The 23257-nt window shown below is 34.7% G+C and overlaps 1 protein-coding gene across 1 annotated transcript in view; it reads right to left on the bottom strand.

The window, feature by feature from the left end:
* Nucleotides 1–22646: 22646 nt before the first annotated feature.
* LOC131065721 (probable pyridoxal 5'-phosphate synthase subunit PDX2) overlaps nucleotides 22647–23257 on the bottom strand; it is a 132578-nt gene continuing 131967 nt past the window's right edge. The window contains exon 8 of the mRNA XM_059208758.1: nucleotides 22647–23077. Coding sequence (XP_059064741.1) covers nucleotides 22924–23077 — 154 coding nt within the window. The 3' untranslated portion in view covers nucleotides 22647–22923. The remainder of the gene's footprint in view (nucleotides 23078–23257) is intronic.

Consider the following 23257-nt stretch of genomic DNA (forward strand, 5'->3'; position numbering starts at 1 on the left):
GAGGAATGCTGAAGAGTATTATTTTCATGAGAAAATACAAATGAAGCCTGTTGAAGTTAAAGGTTCTATTGAAGCTATTTTTGGAAAAGCAATGCAAATAGAACAACTGGGAAAAGTTGTTCAGTTAAGCGTTGTTTTTTATATTTTGAGCAAAGGGCGTGCTATGACAGATTTCCCATCAATTAGTGGTTTATTACACTTTTTGAAAGTTCCTAACTATCCTAATAGACACTAGTCAGTAAACAGTGGATGGGAATGGGGAAGTTGTCTTGTTGAGGTTGAAAAACAAGATGTAAAGGAAAAAATAAGAGAGTCAAACTTTATTGCATTTTCTTTAGACGAAGTTACGGTAGTAGATAATACTTCATGGGTACGCATGCATGTTTATACTGTAGAGAATCATACCCTCCAACCTCATCTACTATCTATTGCTAAAATGAAGGAGAGTGCGACAGCAGAAAATTTATTTCAACTAGTAAAGAGAAGTTTAATTGAATATGGAGGCATGGATGACATGACGGTAGCCAAAAAATTGGTTTGTGTTTGAGTAGATGGAGCTTTAGTAATGCAAAGTCATAGGAACGGTCTTTGTACAAAGATTGAAACTTCATTTGTATCGTACATTACTGTAATTCACTGCATGGCTCACACAATGAATCTAGCTTTTCGAATTGTGAGCAAGTTTGCTTCGGTTAAAAAAATTGAAATTTTAATCAAAGAGCTCTACTCACACTTCTGTCGAAGTCCCAAGTGATTTATGGAATTTCAACACTTTGTTGATGGAATAACTGATGGGAACAAGCTTCTTAAGGATAATGATACCAGATGCATCTCTTTGTATGATCTAGCGCATCGAGTGTTTTTCAGAATAGCCATCCTTGATTGGACTATTTCACACAACTCGCGACGAATCAGATCAACTGAAATTTCCTGAACTTCTTCATAGGTTAAGTAATTTAGAGACACTCTTAACTTTAGCAGCTCTTCTACCCATGCTAGAGGAAATGAGGATTATTATGAAGGCTTCCCAAAAAAGAGCTCTGTATATTGCAGAATATGCTACGCTGCGTAAGATGACATGCATGACCCTCGACAATCTCTATTGAAATCAACCAACACTATCTGATGAAAAATTTGTTAAGTGGCAGACACTCACAAATTTGAACAATCTTGATAACTTTTTACAAATCGGTGGAGACGGGGAGGTATGTGCCAATGTACAGGGAGTTGAGATACCAATGCACTTCTATGCCACAGTCGACCCCGAGGAACCAGGAAAGCGCCTGAGGAAGCAACTAGCAAGAGTTAAAAGGGAAGATTTCGACAAGATTGTTGAGACTGTAACTACTTCTATGAATAAAATTGCATATGATCCTTCCTCACAATTTAGAAGCATATTCTCTCCTAACAACCTACTCGAAGCCATGCCTATTGTGTTTCCTCAATATTGGAGCCTCAGTAGTGTAGCTGATTTTTGAAGTAAGCTATTGACTTTGATAAAATAATTTTGCATATCCAGAGAATTGAATGGAGTAACTATAAATGGAATATTAGACGAAACTCATCTTCGAGAGTAATCATCTCATTTTGCATTCACTATGAAAGAACAATATGGAAAAATGGAGAATCCCCATGAAGAGGGATCAGTAACAAGGCTTTGGAAAACTATAGCTGAGAACTCAACATTGCATGATTCAATGCCAGAATATGTGAAGCTTGTTGATTTATGTCTTACCATGATATTGGTTTTGGTGGAAGATGAGAGAGTTTTCAGTGCTTTGGGGTTCCTAAAATCAAAGCTAAGAAACAAACTAGACCAAAATTTGGAAAATTTCTTGAGGCTCTATACATCTAGGTATGATGTCCACACTTTTCCTTACGATAGGGCACTGCAAATCTGGATGTCCAAATGTGAAAGAAGAGGTTTTGGACAACACTTCAAACCAAAGTGCCAATGGGACTATTGACTCATGTACTGGACCTACTGGTAGCATTGAGATGTAGTTCGGTGAAGGTATGCAGACTCAGAGTGAAGAAACTCAAACTACAGACAAGAATCAAGAAAGCTCTAAATTTGATGAGGATGAATGGCAACTGTAAGAGATTGGTATTTATTAATCTTATTACTGTATCTCATCATTCATATTACAAAAGCATATTACTTTTTGCAATTAGAATTTAATATTGATTTGTAGTTATATTTTTCAACTTTCTATTTCCAGATTTAAAATAGTATAATAAAAAAAAACCATAATGTGTTTATTGATACACAGATGTTTATTGTGTATTTATACATGTTTGAGTCTCAAATCTGTGTGATACATTTCAGAACCATATGATACAATTCATTCAATAGTAATACACATGTCGAGAACTTAGATTTTCATTAATTCTTTCAAAATATAGCCATATGATACAATTCATTCAATAGTAATACACCAATCTATGTGATTCTCCATGCAAATTGCAAAAGTGAATACAAAGTTTTAGAACCTTTTGCAAATGACCCTGAATTCCCTTTTATAAAAACAAGAGAACAACAACAGCTCCTGTGTGATTCTCCAATGTCCATGCAAAAGTGAATACAAAGTTTCAGAACCCTTTGCAAATGACCCTAAATTCTCTTTTATAGAAACAAGGGAGCAACAACAGCTTCAAGTCGAATTGCAAGTTTGCAACATGTGAAGACTGAACATCAAAATCACAAACTCAGCACAGATTTACATGGCCATCACAGGTTGTATTAGCAATTTAACATCTGCTACATATTTGATGTCTCCTGTTCAAAAAACAGAGTTCAAAATTAAATATTAATTCACGCCATGACAAATTAAACATAGATAATAGCAATGCCTAAAACCTACTAATCAGAAATAGAGAAATGCATAAATGTTAAAGCAAAGGAGAATTTGAGAATACAAATTTATTGGCTGAAGTTTTGCATTGTGCATCATAGATTCATAGGCTGGATTAGCAAAATAGCAATAGCGAGTGTTGGTTTTTTCCTATTCATAAAATAGATACATAGGCTGGATTAGCAAAATAACAATAGCGAGTGCATCATAGATTCATAGGCTGGATTAGCAAAATAGCAAACAGAAAAAACATAAAACCTTGAAATTAAGAGTAAAAGAAGAAAATTGTGCAATACATACTATGATTCTTAAGATTTTTGTGCCAGTTTTTGTAAGGTGCTCCACTCTTCGCCTAATGGAAGGTCAATATTTTGTAAACTATGGAAAGTCAACTCCAACTTTGTCAACATTCCATATTTAGAAGATTTACTTGACATCATTATTTCATCCAATACCGAATTTAGAGTTGTAAATGGTTGGATGAATTCCAGAAAGCTTTGCGGAGTTGTGTCCTTTGGAAGCAAGTCTAAATCAGACTTCATTTTTATCTCCATGTTTTTTTTGTAAGCTTCTTCTCCAATGAATTTATTTGATGGGTCAACGATCTTAGGCAAACCAAGTTTAATCAAATTATTTTTCTTTTCTTGCAGCTTCAAGATCTTTTTTCCACAATTTTCCATAACTTTTGATGTTTCCCTCAGCTTCTAGCATTTTTGAATGATAGATGTTGTCTTAACTATGGCATCAATGCGGCTCTTAATTCCCTTGGATGCCAAGTAGGTGTCACTGGAACTGTAGACTACTTTCAGAATCTTTTTTGCCATATCCTCTTTTGAATAAACATGTGTGCTCTTCTCATAGTGCCCTTTGATTTTCATATAAATTAGTCTCGGACTTTCAGTCAATTGAAACCATTCACACAACTTGTCACTCCTCTGCATTATTTGCCGCCAAATGTTTTCTTGTATATACTTCGTTGTATTTTTCATATTATCTTTCAATCTATCCTCCAAAGTTTTTATTTTATCATTTGCATTGAGCAGGTCTTCTTTCATTTGTGCACATTTTTTTTTCTTCCTCTACTTCCTCTTGCAAATGTTTTTCTTTTTCCTTCCCATGATCCAATAGGTCCTGTAATTTTTTCATTTCGGCAGTAGCAGACTCATAACTTTTGTATAATTTTTGAAAACTGGCTCTTTCCTCATCAATTTTTTTACTGCTTTTAGCCAGTTTTTCTATCAGGTCCTTCAATTTTGCATCCATCTTCTCTTGCTCTACAATTTCTCCTGCAGAGCCCGAATTTTTTATCCTTTTCTATAAATCATTGCACTTGCTATCTGCTGCTTTCCTCCTTGATTTTTTCGTTTTCCAGGTCTACCTGTAACTTTTCTATTTGTTTCTCTAGTTTATTTTTTTCTCTCTCCACCTTTAGCAGTGAAGTGTAGACCACTTCGTTAGTCCTTTTTGACACACTAATTTTGTCCACATTATGTACTTTGGAAAAATCCATTTGGAGGGTGCTAACTTGAAATTCAGAGGGATCTATCTGACTTTGTGGTGGATTTTTATCTTTAGTTGCGGCCGGGGGCATAACAACCATGAACTCCATCATATCTTTCTGTGGGTCATATGTTGGAAATATCTTGTTCCTTGCAAGCTGTTCGTTTACAAATTCAATCAAGGAAACCCTATGAAATGCTTTCTTTTTTTCTTTATTTGCTTTTGTTGTGTGTTCATATAATTCATAGTAATCACGAAATTGAAAATCTGGGCTTGCTGAAGCAATTGAATGTTTGAAAGGTGACATAGGAATACCATAGGCTCCAGTTCCACTTATTCCTATGGTTTTAACTAATGCTTGACGAGGATTACCAACAACAGTTCTTGATCTTGTCCCACTCCCACTGACACTTTCATGTGTAGTTTTCATAATCTTTTGAGGTGTGTGATCTGAAGCTGCAAATGATTGATTTGTAGTGTCAGTGGCACTTGATATAGGATTCTCAATAGTATGAGATTGAGTATCTACCACTAGTAGCCTCTTACAAGAGATTTTTTGTTGTTTCCCTTGTCCAACACCAAGACAACTAGTATCAGTAGTGGTACCCATGCCAACCCCACCAATCACAGCAGCACTTGACTGAACAATAATAGGAATACTATCCCTAGATTCCCCACCAGTGGCAGTGGCACTTGATTCACCACCAATGGGAATACCATGATGTGGTGGTGGTTGTGGATTTGAACTTGAAACAAATGTAGGTGGACCCTAAGGGTAATGAGTAGTACCTATCCGTGATGAATCTGAAGAATCAAGTCCAATGACTGGTTTAACAGGACCTTTTGATTTTGACCCTGATGGAAGTTGTACCTGAAGTGGATACCAAATGCCATCTCCTCTGGGACCTAGACCACCACCTTCAAAACCCATTTTTTCCATAATGCTTGCCCCTTTTCTATATTTGTCTTTCATTGCCTCATGGATTGCACCTAATATTTTAGGGACTATAGTAGTTGTTTGAGTGGGCTCAACCTCATACTGATCATCATCTTCACTCCTGTCAGGTGTTGTTTTGGGATGCTCCATATTCCACAATTTGCTAAACTCTCCTTCCTCGTCGATGGTCTCAAATTCTGCACTTGTCTTTGGTTCACCAAGATTCCTCCTCATAGTCCAAAAATCATTTATTTTGGTTTGATTCCAATAATTCTCTTTACATTCGTGCAGAATTAATTTGGGAATAGATTTCTTAGATGGATTAGTAGATTTTAGGTAGAAATTATAGGACCTCCTATTTTGGATGCCCTGGCCCTCCTCTGTTGTCCTCTGTGTGTGCAATGTCATAATTTGTGATGAAATTTCTTTTGTTGAGATGTTATTGTCAGCTGCAATTTTCTCCATCTCTTTTTTAACCTCATCCCAAGAGTCCATGTTTCTAAGCTTTTCTAGCAATGGTTTACTTTCATGTTGACATAAAGATGAAGAGTTCCCATTTTTCTTAAGCCTTGCTTGAACTACACCGATTGGATCATACTGCCAGAGACTCTCATCACCAAAGTTAAAAATTGTCAAAAAATCATGTGCCACATTGAATGCTTTTCTCTCAAATGTGAACCCTCCACATGAGAAAGGCAAGGAAGGAAATATGCTCTTCTTTTGCTGACCATGGAAGTGCCTATCTATTCTCTTGAATTGTCGTACATACTCTAATGCAAATACCCTCTTTGTCACATGTATTGGAAGTCTGTATGGTTTTACTGCCGATCTGTAAAATCTTAGCACAGTGAATTCTTCCATGAAGAGCCAGCCAGCCAATTCTATTTGACTTCCAAGTTGAATGCAATCTCTACAAGACACAGGCAACCTAGGCATTGGAGTGCTTGTAATTTCATTATACATTGGTTCCAAAAAGAAGTCTACAAAATGGTTGTAGTTCTTTCTGTTATCATGCATCCTTATCTTTGGTGTCCAATCATATATTGGACACTCTATTCTCTTCCTAGTCTTCTCATCAATCTTATAGCTCACAATTTGAAGCTTGTTGGTCTCGAATATTGCACGATACTTGGAAACAAGGAGATAGAACAAGTAGGATGAGAATCTAAATGTCTTACAGGAACCTTTTTTTATCCTAAGTAATTGTTTTTGCATGGATTTTACAATGTGCTCAATAAAATTATATCTTACTGGCTGACCTACACAATGGATATTATTAATCATTTCAAGAAGGCTTGCACCCACTTCCCTATCCTTTTCCAATCCCAGGCAAAACGACAGCAAGGAAATAGCATCCCCAACCCATGGAACAAAAATGTTAGAATCATAAGGAGGCTTATGATTCTGATCCAACACAATACCAGTACCACTCTTTATTAGACCTTTGATAAATGAATCGCTGCACCTTGGATTGAGACTCTCATAATTCTCTGCAATCTTTTCAAAGTCAATTTGGATGTTTGAGTTTTGGGCTTCAAATCCTAGGTTCAACAAACGAGAAAATTCTTCCTCGTTTATGGATAGAATTTCTTCTTTTGTATTTTTATTGACAATTTCTTTTTTATCTTCATCATAAATTTCGGCACAGACCATGACAAAATCAGGGCAAGGGAATACTTTAGGTAACACCATGCTTCCTAATCCAACATCCCACGATGCAATTTTATATGTTCTTTGTTGTAACATTGGGTTGAAAACAATAAATTTTGCCCTGCATGGATCTGTCGCCTTACTAGACAATGCATATCTAATATCTATGACACGCTTTTCACCACGGATAGCAGGGTCATAAATATCATGGTATTCATCAGTGAAACCTGGTGTTTTAACCAGTTCGGTTAGGTACTTTTTTTTTTTTTTCTCTTGGCTTCTTGTTGAACTACTGTTTCTCATTTTCCCCATCACTATTATTGTTAATAATTCAAAATAATGCTAGATAAAAACCTGAAAATGCTAACCCTCAAATTGGACCACGAGATTACCAAAAGAAAAAAAGGCGGGATGTAGATGTTCTAGATTTTACCCGGAATTTATATTTCACTAGATTGGCACAGAGAGTCTTTGTTGCAACTTGCATTCCTCAATCTAGTAGTTGTTTCTGAATCTCCCTCAATTTTCTCTATTTGTCCATGAAATGAAATACGATTATGATTTATGAGTCTCTTATTTTGAAAACTCTAAAAAGTAGAAAAGTAATACCTAAAGGGCAAAATATCTAGAATCATGTTGTAATTTTATTAATTATTATTAATAACTATTTCATGCCAAAGGACAAAACATTCATTACTTCAGTATAAATTCTAAAGACATTAAATGTAAAACGTTCAATTCCGAGTGAAGTTCTCACAAATGTGTTCACTTCCCACATTCGGGCCAAAATCCACCCTAAGCCATTGATCTTAACTCATCCAACAGTTGATCTTAACTAATCCAACGGATGATGCCAATTGGCAAAATATCTAGAATCATGTTGTAATTTTATTAATTATTATTAATAACTATTCCATGTCGAAGGACAAAACATTCATTAGAATCATTACTTCAGTATAAATTCTGAGGACATTAGACTTAATTATATTTAATTAAATTTAAAACGTTTCAATTCCGGGCGAAGTTCTCACAAATGTGTTCACTTCCCACATTTGAGCCGAAATCCACCCTAAGTCGTTGAACTTTACTCATCCAACGGACGATTGTACTTGTTGTCAGATGTCATGGGTCCCATGACTTCAACCATTTTTCTGGCACGTCACCATACTTGTGTCAATTTTCGGGTCTGTTTTTTAAGTCTATTTAATCATTTTAAACTTCCACCTGAAAAAGATCTTTATAGACTTAATTATATTTAATTAAATTTAAAATGTTAAATTCTGGGCGAAGTTCTCACAAATGTGTTCACTTCCCACATTTGTGCCGAAGTCCACCCTAAGTCGTTGATCTTTGCTCATCCAATGGATGATGGTACCTATTGTCAGATGTCGTTTGTCCCATGACTTCTGCCATTTTTCTGGCACGTCACCATACTTGTGTCACTTTTTGGGTCTGGTTTTTAAGTCTATTTAATCATTTTAAAATACCGCCCGAAAAAGAGCTTTATAGACTTAATTATATTTAATTAAATTTAAAATGTTAAATTTCGGGCGAAGTTCTCACAAATGTGTTCACTTCCCACATTTTGGCCAAAATCCACCCTAAATCGTTGATCTTTTCTCATCCAATGGACGATGGTATCTGTTGTCAGATGTCATGGGTCCCATGACTTTTGCCATTTTTATGGCACGTCACCATACTCGTGTCACTTTTCGAGTCTATTTTTTAAGTCTATTTAATCATTTTAAAATTCCGCCCGAAAAAGAGCTTTATAGACTTAATTATATTTAATTAAATTTAAAATGCTAAATTTCGGGTGAAGTTCTCACAAATGTATTCACTTCCCACATTTGGGCCGAAATCCACCCTGAGTCGTTGATCTTTGATCATCCAACGGACGATGGTACCTGTTGAGTGTTGTCAGATGTCGTCGGTCCCATAATAAGAGACATTTAAATTTTAAAGATGTGCAATAGTTTGAGATAACTATTAAATCTAATGTTAATATTATTTGTAAAAATATGAAATTGAAAAGTAGTATAAAACATGAAACTTAGTTTCTAGAATAAAACAAATAACTAAATAAAAATATAAATTTTGAATTTTTGATATACAATTTGAAAGGTAAAAGTTAAATATAAAAAAGAAAACATTCAATATTAAATCTAAAATATTAATTTAAAGTTTAACAAAATTCTTTAAAAATATGTTTACGATACATAATTTTTAAAAATAGTTTAAAAATATATATAAATGTTCAACATAAATTTAGTGTATTAATTTAAAGTTTAACAAAATTCTTTAAAAATATGTTTACGATATATAATTTTAAAAAATAGTTTAAAAATATATATAAAAGTTCAACATAAATTAAGTGTAATATAAATTTTAATTTAATAAATAAATAAAGACTAAAAATAAATATAGAAGTTCACTGTTCAACATAAATTTAGTTTAATATAGATTTTAATTTAATATAATTAAAATAAGTAAGTTTAATATAATTAAATTTAGTTTTATATAAGTTGGAGTTTTAGTTCAAATCTTAACTATATATTTATAAAATTATAATCAACCATAATCAATATATAAATAATTAATGGAACGAACTAAAAAAAAATTTATATATTAAATATAGAGGAAGAAGCATTACATAAAAAAAATCACAGTATTAAATTAATTTCCATTGTTTAACAAATAATTGAAATAATGTAGCTTATATACAAAAAGCATTTGAAAAACTTTAATTAATAAAAATGAAATGGAATTATAGAAAGCATTTTTTATATTTATATCCATAAGACTCTAAGAGGCAAACTGAAACAAACTAGAATTTGATAAATTATCATTAATATTTATGCTTTGGAAATTTACAATTTTTAAGTCTGAGACTTGAGTCCCTCAAAAACTTAAAATCCAAAATGAGTGAGCCACTAGCACTGAGCCTGTTAGGGTTCGAGGACATAGGAAAAAAAAACTACTAGGGACCCAGGGGGCAGGGCTAGGGTACAGGTAGTGGAATTGTTTATAATTTTTCCCTAAGAATCTAGCCCTCCTTCCATGTATAATTCTTCAAACAGCATAAGCTGAGAGAATTCTTCAAGCCACATATAGTTTGGAAAGTCGTCCAGGAGCAACTATTTCCAGAAGAAGTCCCTGCATTTCCTATGACGCATCAACTGCTCAACATTCAGGTTCAGGAGAAATGGTTGTCTGGCCGCTGGCATTGTTTGGTCAAGGAGGAGAAGCTTGGATAATTCACTCGCCCAAGGGATCCCCACCCCTACTTCTGCAAGGACGACAAGAGTAATGTCGTCTCCAAGGAAGTATTCCTTAAAAATCTTCCTCAATAGCATCAGCATATCCACCTTGTCTCCTCTGAGGTCTAGAAGAGACGCTAAGAAGCGGGATGTAATGTTCGTGTTAACACGGTACCTATTTTTGTTTCACAAAAACTCTCTGCCCAGCACCATCCACACAGCCTCATTAGTGAACGACCCAACCTCCTTGCAGACTGATTGGAGGGTTGGGTCTCTAACGGAGCCTAGAAAGACCCTCTGGTCCTCTGCAGAAATGTTTCTCAAGTAGATGGGAGTGTCCATCTTGAGAAAACAGATTAACAAACTAAACAACCTGAGCCTATAAACCTAAACCAGAGGAAGAATTTAAATACAGCTCCAATGATTTATCTACCAAATGGCAAAGGCTAATTGAAGATTAAAGAAGCAGAGATCGTATATAAATAGTTGAAGCTCTTGATTGTAATAATTACTTCTTTAACCGTATTAATTGCTTTCAATTTTTTTAAATCTTTCGTATCTCTGCAAATCTTTCCCATAAATGCACTATTGTGCAAAAATGGAAACAACTATAAACCTTAACCAAGTTGGCAAGTTGGCAATTACTGAAAAGATATTTATTAAATGAACAAAATTATCGATCGTGATTCATGACATTTGATACGTGTCTATTAAATCCAATTCCAGTCTAGGCACTTTCTGGTGAGCTATGTTCTCTTCAGAAAATTGGGCCGAAATAAAACTTCAGCCATTGATCTACGATCATCGAATGGTTTAAAATCATTGATAGATTTTAGGTACGTGTCACCCTTCACGTGTCAAAGAGGCCATGATTATTGATACATCGTGCAGAGTCCAGACTCAACGTATTAAGAATTAATGTGATGTGATGTACTAATGTGATGTGATGTGCCTTGTCTATTAATGGCAATGAATTCATGAAATTGCCAATAAATTATATATTTTTCCATAAATAACAAAATATTCGCCAAAACAAATTCAATAATTTTCAAGCAGTGGATAAAAATTGCCAATACATTTAAATAATTTTCAAGCGGTGGATAAAAATCACCAATACATTTAAATAATTTTTCCTTCGGAGTAAAAATTTTTGCTCATACAATTATATATTTGTTCTTTTTAACAAAAAATATTTGCCTCCCACAATAAATATTTTTCCCATAGAACAAGGTATTATTCGCCAGAAATTTATGGATTTTTCGTACCCTAGAAAAAAATCACCAATAAGAAATAATTTTTTTCCCTATTTTAAAAAAAAAAATCGCCATCAATATGAAAATTCCCCCCCGAAAATAATGTCTGATTCGCCAGGATTTTACACAGTTGCCCAGGGGGGTGGTTTCTTAAAGTTATCCCTGACAGTGTCCACCACTCTATCATTGACAATGTTTCTATTGTTATCTTTGTCGTATTTCCAGTATTTATTCTTCTCTTTGGAACTAGAACCTTGTTGTGTTTCTTTCCAAAGTGATATATCTCCTTTCTTTATAAGCACATCTTCCATTCTGAGGGCACTATCTACCATTTTGTTGAATGAAGGGTACACTTGCATCTGGATATTGTATTTCAATTCAGGGATCAGGTTATTGACAAAGATATCCATCTTCTCAAAATCTGGAATAGGTCGTGAATATCTAGAGAACATCTTTCTCCAACATTGAAGAAAAGTGAGAAAAGGTTTCCCTGTTTCCTGTTTGGTATTGCAAAGCTCGATCATAGTGACTGGATGACGAATGTTATAGGAGTATTGTTGGAGAAATAATTCGACTAATTCCTCAAAAGATTTAATTCCCATAGGTAGGCTTGAAAACCATTCCATAGCTTGTCCTCCTAAACTCCTCGGGAAAAGGCGCATGAGATATGTTTGTTCATGCATGAACTCCATACATAAAGCACAAAATTCTCTGACATGGTCTTAAGGATCTACATTACCCTCAAATTTGTCAAACTTAGGAATCTCCACTCTTGAAGGAAATGGAGGCATATGAAGGTTTTTGTCAAATGAGAACGGGCAGATCGTGTCTAAAGAATATTGCGTAGATGATTTATCCTTGTTTTTCAATTCTTTGATTTCAGTCTGTAACGCTTGCAATTGTTTGTTTACCAACGCTAATGGTGTCCCTTCCTCTTTATTGATAAGGGTTTCAACGTTATAATTAGTGGGAAGTTTAGCACCTTGCTTTGCTAACTCTAGAAAATAATCTTCTTTTTCTCTAACCATGATAATCTTCATCATTTTTCAAAAATCTTTATCCTTTTGACAGTTATTTATAACAACTTTTGTAGATTCAGAGGCTTTAGACTCGCTAGATGAGGAATCACTGTTATTAGCATGGGTGTTGATATTGTCATAAGTATCATGTTTAACAGCTTCTCTTTCTTTCCTTTCTTCAGACATGGTGGGAGATAAGGATTGATCAAAAATTGGTATATTTGACGATGAAGGTTTGTTAGAGATGGGGTCTTCTATAAAGAATGGATTAGTCTGTAATGAAAAGGATTGTCATTTACCTTTGGTAGTTTTTTTACGAGAACTTCTGGTTTGAACAAGCATTTATAACTGATGTGACTGAGAGCTAGGTGTGATGCAGATGTCAAGATCAAATTGGAGCTAGTTGTTCATTTAACGTAGTGATTTTGAGAGAAGTGACTAAGACTCAGTCTGGTTTCAGGAACAATCTATTATGTATAAGACGTGATCTAAGAAACTTAGTTTGATTTAGTTTGATAAGTAGTTGATTGAACTAGCTGAAAGATGATCAACAAAATCGTGCAACACAACGATAGGGGTACACTATCAAAATTTGTTTATGCGCAGAATTATGATGACCAAATTTATGCTCACTGTAGACTGATTAGGCAAGTATGTCAATTCTGAAAAAATGTGTAAACAGACAAGTTTCTAGACTGACAAAATCAAGAATTCGTAGGACAAAGTTTTCAGACCTAGACAACGATTTAACAGTTCCCAGATGACACAGGCAGTTTCTCGTACGAGTTGTTGCCTATACTCGCACAACAGTTTAGTGTTCTCCAGATAACAATCTGATGAGGATAATGATTATTCGTAAAATAATATATTAAGGTCAGACGACAATTCTCTAGGAACCGAACGACAATTATGAGGACCTGGATGACACTTCTGACAGGACCAGACGATAAACTGACAGGACCAATTAATACTCATATGACAACAGGTGTATAGCCAGACGTAGACTCGTATGATAGAGGACTAAACAAAGACGATATTCTGACACGAACATAGTTTTGATGACTGACAGAGACTAGTTTATGACACAGACAATTTTGATGACTGACAGAGACTAGTTTTTGGCACGGACAGAGTTTTGATCACTGAGTTTTTGACATTGTTGATTGTTTTCTCCAGTTTCAATATTTCAGTTTCAGTTTCAGGGATGAAAACATAGTAAACACGCAAAATGTATAATAACTTCAAGCACATCACGCTAACCCTACGGAAGTTGGCTTAGAGAAGAAAATCTTTGCTTGAAGACTTAGGTACACAACCAATAGCTAATCAGAATACGGTCGCTTAGTCTCACACAATGGATTATCAACACTGTATTAGCCAAATCCAAATGCTAATGGGGGCATGAAATGGTAAGTATCTTGGGAGAGTTACTATCTCTCTTGCACAAAAAGTATCCCCCTTTCGGAGGTGAATCGGGTAGCCTCTATCTTATAGTTCTTAGTTAGGAATTTCGTTCGAAATTACCCTTTGAAGCCACGCAAGCATGATTGAGGCCTATAGCCCGACAAGGTACTGAAACAAGTTGTAGTCAGGTAAACGTGATTGAGACCGTGAGGCCCTACAAAATGTTTGATATAAGAGATCTCAAGAGAAAACTCAAAAAATCTCGTCCTCTGAGACTTTAATCACCAGAGGCCTATTTATTATAGTGAGTTGGAATGTTCAGGTCCAGCTGTACTCACTTGGGTCGTTCTCTCATGGTGATTACTTTTTCCCATTGTGATAGGCTCGCTAAAGGTACACAAATCTCAAACTTAAAAAAAACTTCAACGGTCTAGATCTCTGATTGTGTGTGCAGATAAGAGGATACTCTCCTACCTCTTAGATTTTTTTTAAAACACAAAAGATAGATTTGTTCTTTAACTAGATAGCAATTTAAGTGCCTAAAAATGAATTTAAAGAATACACGATATTCACTTGAATCTCCTCAAGCAACCTGCAAAAACAATGAATCAGTAGTCATATTGTTTTTGTGCGATAGACATGTTCTTTGACAAACGTTTTGCAAAAACTGGTTAAGCTGTCAATATCTCTCAAGTAGACAGAAAACAAGTCAGGGTTAGCATTAGTACCATAAAAATTCAATAAGAAAAACTCTAAAATTGCAGTCTGTTTCTGATACGAGAAACCAGAAAATCGTACCAGTATTCTCACCCAATCATACGATAATTCGTGACGAACCATACAAGATTTACAGATTGTCGTTTGGGTCTCTATGAAAACTCGTACAAGTTTTTGCAATAACTGTACGGAAAAAATCCGAAAAATAAATCTGAAAAATAAAAGTTGATCTGTGAGGCCGAAAGATGTAGTCTTCGCGCCAAAAATGTGTGTGAAAAAGTGGATAAATTTTATGCAAGTGGTAAGACACAACACGTCAATTAAGTCATTGCATGTATGGTTAGACATATATAATCATGAATATAAAAACCATACAAATCGACCTATTGCCTTCTAAAAGATGCGAGTATAGACTTGCTCTCAGATTTGTCTAAGCAATACCAGTGAGTAGACTACACCAAGATGAAGGATTTAATCTATATGAGCACAAGATTATGCTAAATGGATGCAAGATTAGCTAGATGAATGAATATTAAACTAAATGAATGAATATTAAGCTAAATGAATTCAAGCAATCGTGATTAAACTAAATATGCAAAAAGATAAACTAAGATGCAATAATCTCAAAGCACAATATCTTCAATGACTCGAGCAAAAACTGCACAATAACAATAAATCTCCAAGGTGTTTTGAATGAGAGATGAAAGTTGAATTTACAGAGACTCAAAAGAGAGACCAACGGTCAAGATCAATTAACAATGAGTGGTTGAGATTCCTCAATAAAAAGCACATTTCAGAATAATTGAATAATTGAGAGATCAAATTCAATTAATCTTGAGATAGATTCCAATTATAGCTTGATTGAATGCATTCATATTATAAGTCCAAGTCTGCCTTGGAGATAAAATTTTGTTGATTCCATACACTTGAGATAAAAATAAGTGATTCCATGCACTTTTCTTTAATTTGCTCAAGATTTTTATTTAGAAAAAGGCTTTTCAATATAACTAAACCTCTTTCCTCAAGAAAAGCTTTGAATTTTATTTTTAGAAAAGATGATTAGTTCAATTTAATTGCTTTTCTGATTTCTCGAGTTATCTCAATTTTAGAAAAAGAAACATCTTAAGTTTGATTTCTTCTCTCAATTTAATTCTTTTCTTTTGTTTTCAATTTAACTCTTTCTTTTGCAGATTAATTTCTCTTCTGTGATAAATATCATTTTGTAAATTAATTCCTCTTTTTGTAAATTAATTCATTTTTTTGTGATTAAATGGTAAATTTATTTATTAATTAAATATGCTAAGATATTTAATTAAATAAATAAGATAATTGATCAAAATGATTTACTTGGAATGATTAATTAATTAAATAAATATTTAATTAATACTGAGTGATTTATTGCCATGTAACATTAATGATTGAAGAATTAATTAATTAAGTGCTCAAGGTTGATTTAATTGCCTTTGGTTAGAACCTTGGTGATGTTGTTGAGATTACGGGGCCATGGTTTAGGTGACCATTTTTAGGGTATTATACATTGTTAGCTAGTAACACATTTTCAGACCCAATTTTTCACCAACCAGTAATACTTTACTAAGGCAATTTTTATTGGGGGTGATTTGGTGAGGTTTTTTTTTAACATTTCCAGACCTTATTGTTGTTGTTGCAGGTTTGAGGCGCCATTGCCAAAGGGTTGTCCTCATACAACATCATTTCTAGCCACTTACCTACCTTAGTGATTTTACTTGGAAGGTGTTTATAAGTCATTTTGTGATCATTTCTAGGGTTTCTTATCACTTTGCAAGGTGTTGACAAGTCTGAAACGCATCATTTTCAAACTTGTCCTCATAAAAGTTTTATTTTACTAGCCATACATACACACCCGGAATTGATTGTTTTCACCATGGAAAGTTTTTCTCATCAATTTTTTGCATAACACGTAATTGCAACATGTTTTTAATGACTAGTTTGTAGAGTTGCAGGTTGTCTTCAGACTTGCTGGCAAGCATTGTTGATCTTGGGAAGGTGTCTTCAAACAAATTTTGAGTGAAAACACTACTTTCCACGCCTTTCCTAGTTCATTTCCTTATCCGGTATACTCCTTTGCACTCTAATTTGGATAAAAATTTCTAAGGGGGTGTCATCATACCCTAACCTTGTCACATTTTGTTCTACTTTCAGAATTTGTTTTAAATATGGATAAATTTCTTGATTTCCACCCATAAACTTGTCTAAATCATTAAGAAATCAGAACTTATTTAATTCTAAAAATAGTTATCAAGGAGCTTTTCTGAAGTTGCTAACTTCTAGCTTCATACAGGTCCAATGTTGAAGTCCATAATTAGCATTCAAAAGGAACAACAGAGGATAGTTGAGACGAAATTCCATCCAAAATCCAAGATGTCATCCAGATGGAAGGAGATTACAGACACAAACATGCATTTCTTGAACATGGACCAGATGTGACAATGGATGTTCAGAATTGGAAATCAGATTCCTTCCCCAACTTATACAAACATTATGAAGAGTGGCATTTATTAGGCTGCTGGATTTTCGCAGTCCATACAGTGCAGAGAGCTAATCTTGGAATGAGCACGATGTTATGATCCTCGCTCCCGAATGATCAAGACTCTTAAGGGTGTCATCATTACCTACCTTGCTAAGGATGCGATTGTTGAGGTGTTCGGAATTCCACGTAGAGCAAACGTGAAAGAACAAAAAATAAATATGAAGAAAGATATAAGAAGAAGATGGATGCATGCAAGACCATAGTGAACAAGGAATGAATGATTGACCCCAGGTTTCATCATTCCAAAGCTCCCAAGACACTCATATGCACAGAAAGAGGAATATAGCGATTTGGTATTCCTGTTAAACTGAGTGATGGAGATGCCACAGGGTGCAATATATGATGGATGGATGTTCTACTTCATCCAAGATTGTTTGAAAGGAACATTGATTAACTGGTCAAAAATTATAAGTGACAATCTAGATTTTCAACTAAGGAATGTGGGGAGATCCAAGTCATTCGTCGTGACTTCCCATCTCGTGTATCTACTTGCATGATTTGTTACTTATAAAGGATTGATATGTAGAGGTGAAGTCGGGAATGGACATGGGTAGTTCAAAAGTTATAATAGTTATCCACATCTAAACATGTATCAAATTGAAGATTATAAGAGAGTGAATTATGCATTCACTATGTACATAACACAGATGTTGCAAGGCAAAATCCACAAGAGATTGTCCAAGGAGGCAACAAAGCTGATAGAGAAATATGGATCGAGGTATATTCAGTTTCCCACTTTCACATACCTAAGGATTTATGGATTTCAATCCAAACCTTACAGGCTTCCTAGGTATCCTACAGACATAATGATATTACTTGAGGTGGTGAGACAACTTCTGGAGTTTGATTCTATCGAGGACAAACATAAAAAGGGGTTGACATTTCCTATTTCAATAGGGAAGACATTGGAGGTTTGTCATTCTACCGTTGCAGCTAACACGGTTATTGAAGAACTTGCATTTTATCGCCTTGCGACATACAAGAGAAGAGAAAAGTTTGATCCGAAAAAGAAAGTTGGAAGGATCAGGGAAAATAAGTTTCATACAGAAGGTTGACATAGAAGATTATTGGGCCAACCTGATGGACGAGCAAGCAGTGAGAAGAAAAATGTGGTTCAAGATGTCTGTGGATTTCATGAGGAAGTGTGGACTTTTCCTCATTCCTGATCAAATATTAGATGACAAGGATCATACACATCCACAACATGAGAATGAAATGAAGGCGGCTATTTTATTGCCTAATTGGTCAAACCAAGAAGTGACAGATTTGAGTGCATTGATGAGAGAAGTCTTGAGTTTCTCCTGAGGATGGGTGGACAATCAGATGAACAAGATAGTTGACATGGGTGTTATCTTCACTAATGAAAAGATGCAATAGGAGGAATCCTCTTCTGAGGATGATCAAAGAACTATCAATGACATAAAGATTAATGCGGATGAGGAAAGTCAAGCTCCCAAGCAAAAGAAGAACGCATCAGGAGAAGTCAAGGCTAGAGGGAGGAAGAAGAAGATGAAGAAGAAGAAGAAGAAGATGATCATTCCTTCACCTATCATTCTTTCACTTCCCCTCAGTGTCTCATCAATCGAGAAAGTTGAAAGTTGAAGTGTCAGAACATAACAAAGAGATTGGACAATGTTCCAACACAGTGATATTACCAGAGAATGTTCAAGACTTATGTGTCATGGCTACATTTGCTCCACCTAATGAAGATGGTGATCAGTCGAGATCTCCTACTATCCTTTTGGAGGTTAGTTTGGGGAAGAATGTATATGATTTTACTAAGGATGATGATGATGATGATGATGATGATGATGATGTTATCTCAGCATTGAGAGAGTTTGATCAAGAGATGTGTCTCGATGATGGTATGGAGATGGTCGTTATTTCTAATCGGTTGATGAAGAGTATGGAGAAAAGTATGAAGATGGTAGAGGTGCAATCTATTGATGACATAGATGACTACTTAGCCAGGAGCAACAAGGGAAAAGAACCAAAGAAAGCTGAAATTTTGTCACATATAGATAGAGATGATTCAGGAATGCAAATTGCACAGATGGTTGTTCCTATTGGATATGTGACGAAGGATGTTGCTACTCCCATAGATTTCCAGATTACTTTAGTTTCCCTTTGTTGTACTACAAAAGAGAAGGAATTTTAGGAAGTTGGTGATACCCTCATGCAATCAGTGCAAGATTGAACAGAGAGATAGAGAAAAAAGAGGAATATAAGGAAGAAAATATCAAACTTAGAGAGTACATTGCAGGGATCAGGCGTGAAAATCTCACCTTTATTTTCTCTATTGCAATTGATCGTGGACTACATACAGATTATGAGGCAACGAGAAATACTCTCTCAGAATTGGAGAAATGGATTGAAGAAACAAAGAGACAGGCGGATGATTTCCTTACTCATTTTTTTCAGGCTTTTGATAGGACGACGACACTCATGTTTAGAATGCAGTATCTAGATGGAGTTTGGGAGGAATTCCGACCTATTCCAGAGAAGACTATTCCATGCCTCAAAGCCTTGAAGAGAACTCCTACGTCCACATTGATCGGAGAGAATATTGTGCATAATGGAGACAGATACGTTTTCATGGCTGGTATTGTTCATTAGCCATGAAGAAATCAATTTATGAGAGTGCACAAAAGAATTGTGTAGAGATGGAAAGATCAATTCATGATATTCAGTCGAAGATCCTTGCCTCAATTGAGGAATTATTCGAAGTTGATGTCAGTGAAGCCAGTGGCTTACACTTAGCAGAATTGAGAGACAAGATGAAATTCATGTATTTCAATCAATTGGACTGCAATCAGTGCAAGATTGAGCAGGGAGATAGAGAAGAAAGAGGAATATAAGAAAGAAAATATCAAACTTAGAGAGTACATTGCAGGGATCAAGCGTGAGAATCTCACCTTTATTTTCTCTATTGCAATTGATCGTGGACTACATACAAATTATGAGGCGGCGAGAGATACTCTCTCAAAATTGGAGAAATGGATTGAAGAAACAAAGAGGCAAGCAGATGATTTCCTTATTCATTTTTTCCAAACTTTTGATAGGACAATGACACTCATGTTTAGAATACAATATCTAGAGGGAGTTTGGGAGGAATTCCGACCTAATCCAAATTAGACTATTCCATGCCTCAAAGCCTTGAAGAGAACTCCTACATCCACATTGATCGAGGAGAATATTGTGCATGATGGAGACAGATACGTTTTCATGGCTGGTATTGTTCATTAGCCATGAAGAAATCAACTTATGAGAGCGCACAAAAGAATTGTGCAGAGATGTAAGGATCAATTCATGATATTCAATTGAAGATCCTTGCCTCAATTGAAAAATTATTCGAAGTTGATATCAGTGAAGCCAATGGCTTACACTTAGCAAAATTGAGAAACAAGATGAAATTCATGTACTTCAATCAGTTGGACTATTTGAAAAAGAGTCAGATGGATGACTTGGTCTTTTTGTTGATTCATGTTCACAATTCACAAAAGCTCATGTCAGATTGGGAAAACGCCTTGGACACTTGCTTGGATGCTTTGGACGTGATTGATTTGCAGCAGGATGTCTTACCAAGTATTTCCATGGAGAAATTAAATTTTGTATTGGCTAGATTCTTGGATTATGTCGTGAGAGAAAAAGATACAAGACGAAATCTTCTAGAAGATTCCCTTTTTGATGACTAGATGTCTTTCTATTGGGTCATATGTTGGTGGCTCCATTTTTTATGTAAACCCTAATTAAGGCAACTCTAGGGCTTTGTTGGCATGATCTTGGCTTTTGATGTTGATTGAATCTTGACCATCCATTTTGTATGGGACTATATATACCCCATTGTCTCTCATTTGTAAAAGAATTTTTTGAGAATTGTTGGTAGATGCTGCAGATTTGAATATAAATCATTGTTCGACTTGATGTTGTTTTTTGTTTAAGTGTTGTCTTGCATTCAAAGTTCTCAATTCCTCCAAGTTAGATTAGAATTTTCTTTCAAGTTTGTTAGATTGAATGAAAGAATTTGTTGAATGTATTTGTGTGGAATCCATTTATCCATACCACTAGCCTCTTGTTAATTGTAAGTGTGCATTGCTTGGTCAACTAGAAATTTATGCAAACTTAACTTCGATTATTATACGTTCATTGTTATGCATCAACTTGGATGGTATCAATGTTTGATGGTAGTAGTTTAAATATCTATAAAATACACCTTATATGATTGATTTAAACTTGTGTCAAAATCTGTTCAACTTGATGGTGAGACCTTGCCTAGTTCAATTCCACTGAATTTCTTCACTACTTCTTGCATTCTAGGTTTAGAATAGAATTCCTTAACCCTATTCCCTTTCCCCTTTTTTTAGAAAGTCTTGTTAGAATTGAATCAAGAACTTCATTGCTAAATCCTAAGTTATCAGCACACCCATTCCATATTCATGATAAGCAAAGTTGATTTGAACAATTGTGTAAGTCCCCAAGTGAAAACAACAATTCACATCGACCATTGAGTTACCCACTCGTCAAGACATGACTGTAGAAACCTTGGAATCATTTTAGTTTATCTCATCCTTAGCATCTGAGGTGATTTTGTTCAAGAGAGGGTAAAATACTTTGATATTTTATTTTGATGATTGCATGTGCATAAAACACACATCAACAGTACACAAACACTGCTGTGATAAAACAAACCATGCATTACGTAGACATTTACTGCAGAAATTTCTTTTGCACAGAAATTTGATAACAGCATTAAACGAATTATAAGCAAACTTTTCAATTCAGTCCAACATGACTAAATACATTGGAGGGCTCCTTAGGAATTCATCCTAGACAGTACTCAGACTGATCTGCACCTAATTACCTGGCTGTAAAACTAAACCATGAAACATATTTAGTCAATTCCCTAACGCATGCACAAGATTCTAAATGATCAAAAAGAATCTTAAGCTAACTCTATAATATATTAAAAAATATATATATATTAAAAATAATTTATATTTAAAAAATAAACATTACTAAAAACAGGTTTCCTTATATCCAGATCTGCTTTAAAGTATCAAATTCATTTTTTTTAAATAGGAAATTTTTTAAATTAGAGAAAACACATGGTGATGAACACATATTTCAGCATTAAGATAACAAACAACATACCTTACATGGCAAATAATAAGAGAAGATTAAACGGGAAGGGAATTAATTTTAGGGATACCTAAGATCATAAAACACACTACAAATCAAAATTCAGGTAAAATCCCTTAAACACCACGAATATTTTACTCCAATTCTATTGTATAGTGCACTATAAACCTGAAAGAATACGACTGTGGGGATGAAGATGCACCGCTTGAAACTATGTTAAGGCATGTGAACAGAATTATACCAAACTAGAGTACACTACATAATACCAAGGAGATGCCAGATGAAGCGTGGATACCACTTTCATAGTTTACTTCAGTTTCAAAGGGAACACACTACACACAAATGACTTGCAAATGAGAGACATTAGTAAAATTAGTTTAAATTACATATACAAGGTTGCAAGATATGGCTACTCTCTTTAGAGCGTAACACATGCCGTGCCATGTAGTAATATAGGAGCTTAATGCAAAATCATAAATGATAACAAATAAAAATTTAATTGATTTAGAACAAAATACATCTTTCAAACCTTTAAGAGAATGGAATATACCATTTTGAAACAAATAGAAATTAACAAGAATACCGAAGTTGTAAGGAAGAATGCAATATTAATTGAATTTTCAAAACTCAAAACTTAATCCTTCTGTTTGTTGAAAAATTGGGAGATCTCTCTGTTGAGGTGAATGTTGAGACTTGTCTGGATCTTCCTTTGATCCTATGCATGCTGAAGTTTGATGTTCAGTATCACATACCATCTTTAGGAAATAACTGTGCCTGTAAAGTAAGGTAATGAAGATCGTCTCAGAAAATACTATTGTTTGGCCAAAAACAATATAACCAGCTGAATTGAATGGAGAACTAAAAGAAAGAAAACCAGGTAATGAAACGATTTCATGATTTGCAATATCTTCCACTGTTTTTGTATTCAATTTTTTTATCTCATCAATTGAACCA

The sequence above is a fragment of the Cryptomeria japonica genome, chromosome 7, assembly GCF_030272615.1.
Source record: "Cryptomeria japonica chromosome 7, Sugi_1.0, whole genome shotgun sequence".
Classification (NCBI taxonomy): domain Eukaryota; kingdom Viridiplantae; phylum Streptophyta; class Pinopsida; order Cupressales; family Cupressaceae; genus Cryptomeria; species Cryptomeria japonica.